Source organism: Bison bison, unplaced genomic scaffold (assembly GCF_000754665.1).
Source record: "Bison bison bison isolate TAMUID 2011002044 unplaced genomic scaffold, Bison_UMD1.0 scf7180017864223, whole genome shotgun sequence".
NCBI classification, from domain to species: domain Eukaryota; kingdom Metazoa; phylum Chordata; class Mammalia; order Artiodactyla; family Bovidae; genus Bison; species Bison bison.
The window spans coordinates 1357483-1360622 of record NW_011494795.1 but is presented as its reverse complement, the minus strand read 5'-3'; the positions used below and the strand labels follow the sequence as shown (position 1 = coordinate 1360622).

Below are 3140 nucleotides of genomic sequence, written 5' to 3'. Positions count from 1 at the left end.
TGAGAGGCTTCCGTCTGAAGCACTTAGGTTAGGCTGTTTTTGAATGTTAGAAACAACGAGACGGAACAGTGTGATATTGAGGGAATTGGGGCGGAGGGGAGGGCTTTTGTCCAGTACTGTGGACCCAGTCTGGCCTGGCCACCTTCTCACCTCGTGTTCCTGGGCACGTCGGTGTCCTTGTTTGGGACACGGAGCTGGTGTCCTGATGATCAAATGAAAATAGCACTTATCCTTTGTGATATCTCAGATGTGACCAGTTATAACATTCCCTTATTTTTCTGCCATTAAGAAAGAAGAAATGCTGCCAGTGAAAACTGCTTCCTCTCAAGTATAAAATCCCCCTGACATGTGGTGGTCTTAAACCGCAGTGGGCAAACCACGTCTTGAAGATCAGTGTGATACAGCGTATGTGCGAGCGCTTTGCCGCATAAGCCTCAGAAGTGGTCTTTGGGCCTTAGCGCACGAGTCAGGGGAGTGAGACGGTTCTGAGAGCCAGCACCAGCGAGCAGCACAGCCCAGGCTGGGCTCGGTTCCTGGAGGCCGGCCCTGCGCTCGGGCTTCTCGCTTGGCTCGCGTTCCCAGATGGACGTCAGTGTCCCTCGTGGGTGAGTTCTGTGGTCTTCCTTGTTCACGTGTGGGTTTCCCTCTGCGTTCAGTCTTGCTGGTCTAGAGCTTGCAGCTTCTGGACAACCCTTGGTTAACGGTGTTGTTTTTAGGAAGGAAGGCTGCAGTGGATTCCGAACCCCCGAACACAGCAGGTTTCACAGAGCTCTCTCTCAAATAGACCTTTTGTTGTTGGAAAAGAATTTAGTCCTGCATTGATGTGCAGGCCTCTTTGCTCTTCAGTGAAGTCATGTTATGTTCGAGAATGTGTTTTACTCACATAGGAGTGTGCTCAATGTTTGTTTTCTTTTCACGTGCTGTTGTCTTGTTTAAGGAAAACGGTGGCATCGTTCCTTCACTTGTCTCCAGGCTTCCTCCTTGGTGCCTTTGAACACATAATTAGCCGTAGGTGGAAAAGTTTGTTTCTGACTTTCCCGTGGCAATCGTTTCACAATATATACGTACATCAAATTATCATGTTGTACACCTTAAACGTACACTGTGCTATATGTTGTATCTCAAAGCAGGAGAGAAAGAAAAGTATATTTCTTTGTAAAACACCAGTAGGTGAGACTGAACGATTTGCTCTAACAAAAAATAGAAAGGTTCAGAGTAAGCCTACTTGAATAAGATGATGTCTAGATAACTGAATCTGTGCTGAAAGTGAGCTGTCAGAGTCTTTATGCTCCCGACAGGGGTTGCAGGCTTCTTATTAGTGGCTCACATGCAGTGTCTACTGCAGATTCTTTTCGAAACAGCCCTCTAAAGATGTAGAAGTTATTCTGAGCTGTCCCCGCCCTCAAGCAGAAACGGGTCACAGGCCGTCGTCGCAGGTGTATTGTGTTCGGTTTCTCTGTCATGACCGGGGCTCCCTGGAGAAGTGGCTGATTCTAAAGCCAGAAGAGGGAAAATATAAGGGGAGCCTGGAGCCTCCTGTAGCACCAGAATAAGGAAATGTTGGAGGTTAAAAAAAAAAAAGAGGGGGGCATGTCCGAAGGACCCAGGCGTCAGCTTGAAAGAGCTCCCCGCGGGGCCAAAGCTGGAACAATCTGAGCTGCAGAATCATGAGAATAATGGCTTATCACCCGAAGTATAGAACAGAATAAATATCTATGAGTTCATAACTTTATCAATGACTGAAAAGTGCAGAAAGAGGGACGGCTCTCCTTTACAGAAGAGTCCCAAGTAATATGTGTTTAAGGACTAAGGGAAATAGAAAAACCACCATTAGAACATCACAGTGTGGAGGTTTCCAGAGACCCAGTGTGTGGGCAGAGCCTCAGCGCGTCCCCCCTGTTTATCAGTGACTGTAGTCATTTTAACCTACCCCTGCACACCCAGTAACACTGCTCCCTCCAAGAAGCACAGCTGAATGCCCCTCCCCGGGCGTGTGCCCTGGACTCCGTGACCGGCTTCTGAAGAGAGGAATGTGCAAAAGGAAGAGGAGACTGTTCACTGTGGTGGTCTCCACCAGGGACCCCAGGACCCGGCTTCACGTAACCAGTAGTGAGCTGTGCCAATATCACGTGCCCCAGATACGATGTCACGGGCAGGACGTTTCGCCCAGCCGTATTCTAGATTCTTCCCACATACTTGTAACCTCAGTCCAGTTCTGAGAAGACATCAGGCAAGTCCAGTTGAGGGATAGTCTGCAAAGTCACTGACAGATATTCTTCAGAAGCATCACAGTTTTGAAGCACGGACAGAGACATCAGAGGTTGGATGAGACTAGGGCCATGATGAGTAAATGGAACATCGGTGGCCCCGGTTGAATCCTGGCAAAGAAAAAGGGTGTTGATGGGAAAACTGGTAAAGTCCAGGTACAGTTGGGGGTTCAGCTGGTGGTGTAATATGCGTGTCGTTGTCTTAGCTCTGATAAACACGCCATGTAGGATGTTCAGGCAATGGAAGCTGGGGGAAGAGTGTACGGGTACGCTCCGCATTGTCTAACTCTGCTGTAAATCTAAAATTGTTTCGAAATCAGAAGTTAGAGAAAAAGAAGACTCTCAACTTCTTATCCTAGGTTGGTCATCAGCTTTATCTTGAGCATTTGAGAATTATTTTATTAACTGGGATATTATTTATCCCATATTATTAATGGGATATTTATCCCATTTATATCTGGCAGAAAATACATTGATTCGCTTATTAAAGTCAATTTTGGAATGCCTGTGTTAACATTGTTTATTTCTCTTTCCAGGGGAGGCACCTGTTGGAGAAATTTCCATGTCTTTTGTGATCCTCTCTGTGGGCAGTTTAATGATATTAATAGTGTTAATTGCAAACTGCGTATCCTGCTGTAAGGACCCGGAAATAGACTTTAAGGTGAGCACAGATGGGAGGAACTTTTAAAGTCATCCCCTGATATGTTTATCGATAGAATAGCTGTATATCATGGTCCCTGGGGAACAGGGGTGGCAATTTTTTTTTTTTTTCTGAATGGGCCAGATAGTAACTGTTAAAGTGAAATAAAGAGCTGTTGTAAATAGTAAGTGCTGTGGGCCATGCAGTCTCTGTCAAGGCTGCTTAGCTCTCAC

General features: G+C 46.4%; 1 protein-coding gene across 1 annotated transcript in view; it reads left to right on the top strand.

Moving 5' to 3' along the window:
* The window catches only part of LMTK2 (lemur tyrosine kinase 2), a 64022-nt gene that overhangs the window by 10426 nt on the left and 50456 nt on the right, over nt 1-3140 (top strand). Inside the window, exon 2 of the mRNA XM_010845747.1 lies at nt 2804-2928. Within this exon, the coding sequence (XP_010844049.1) occupies nt 2804-2928 (125 nt within the window). The remainder of the gene's footprint in view (nt 1-2803; nt 2929-3140) is intronic.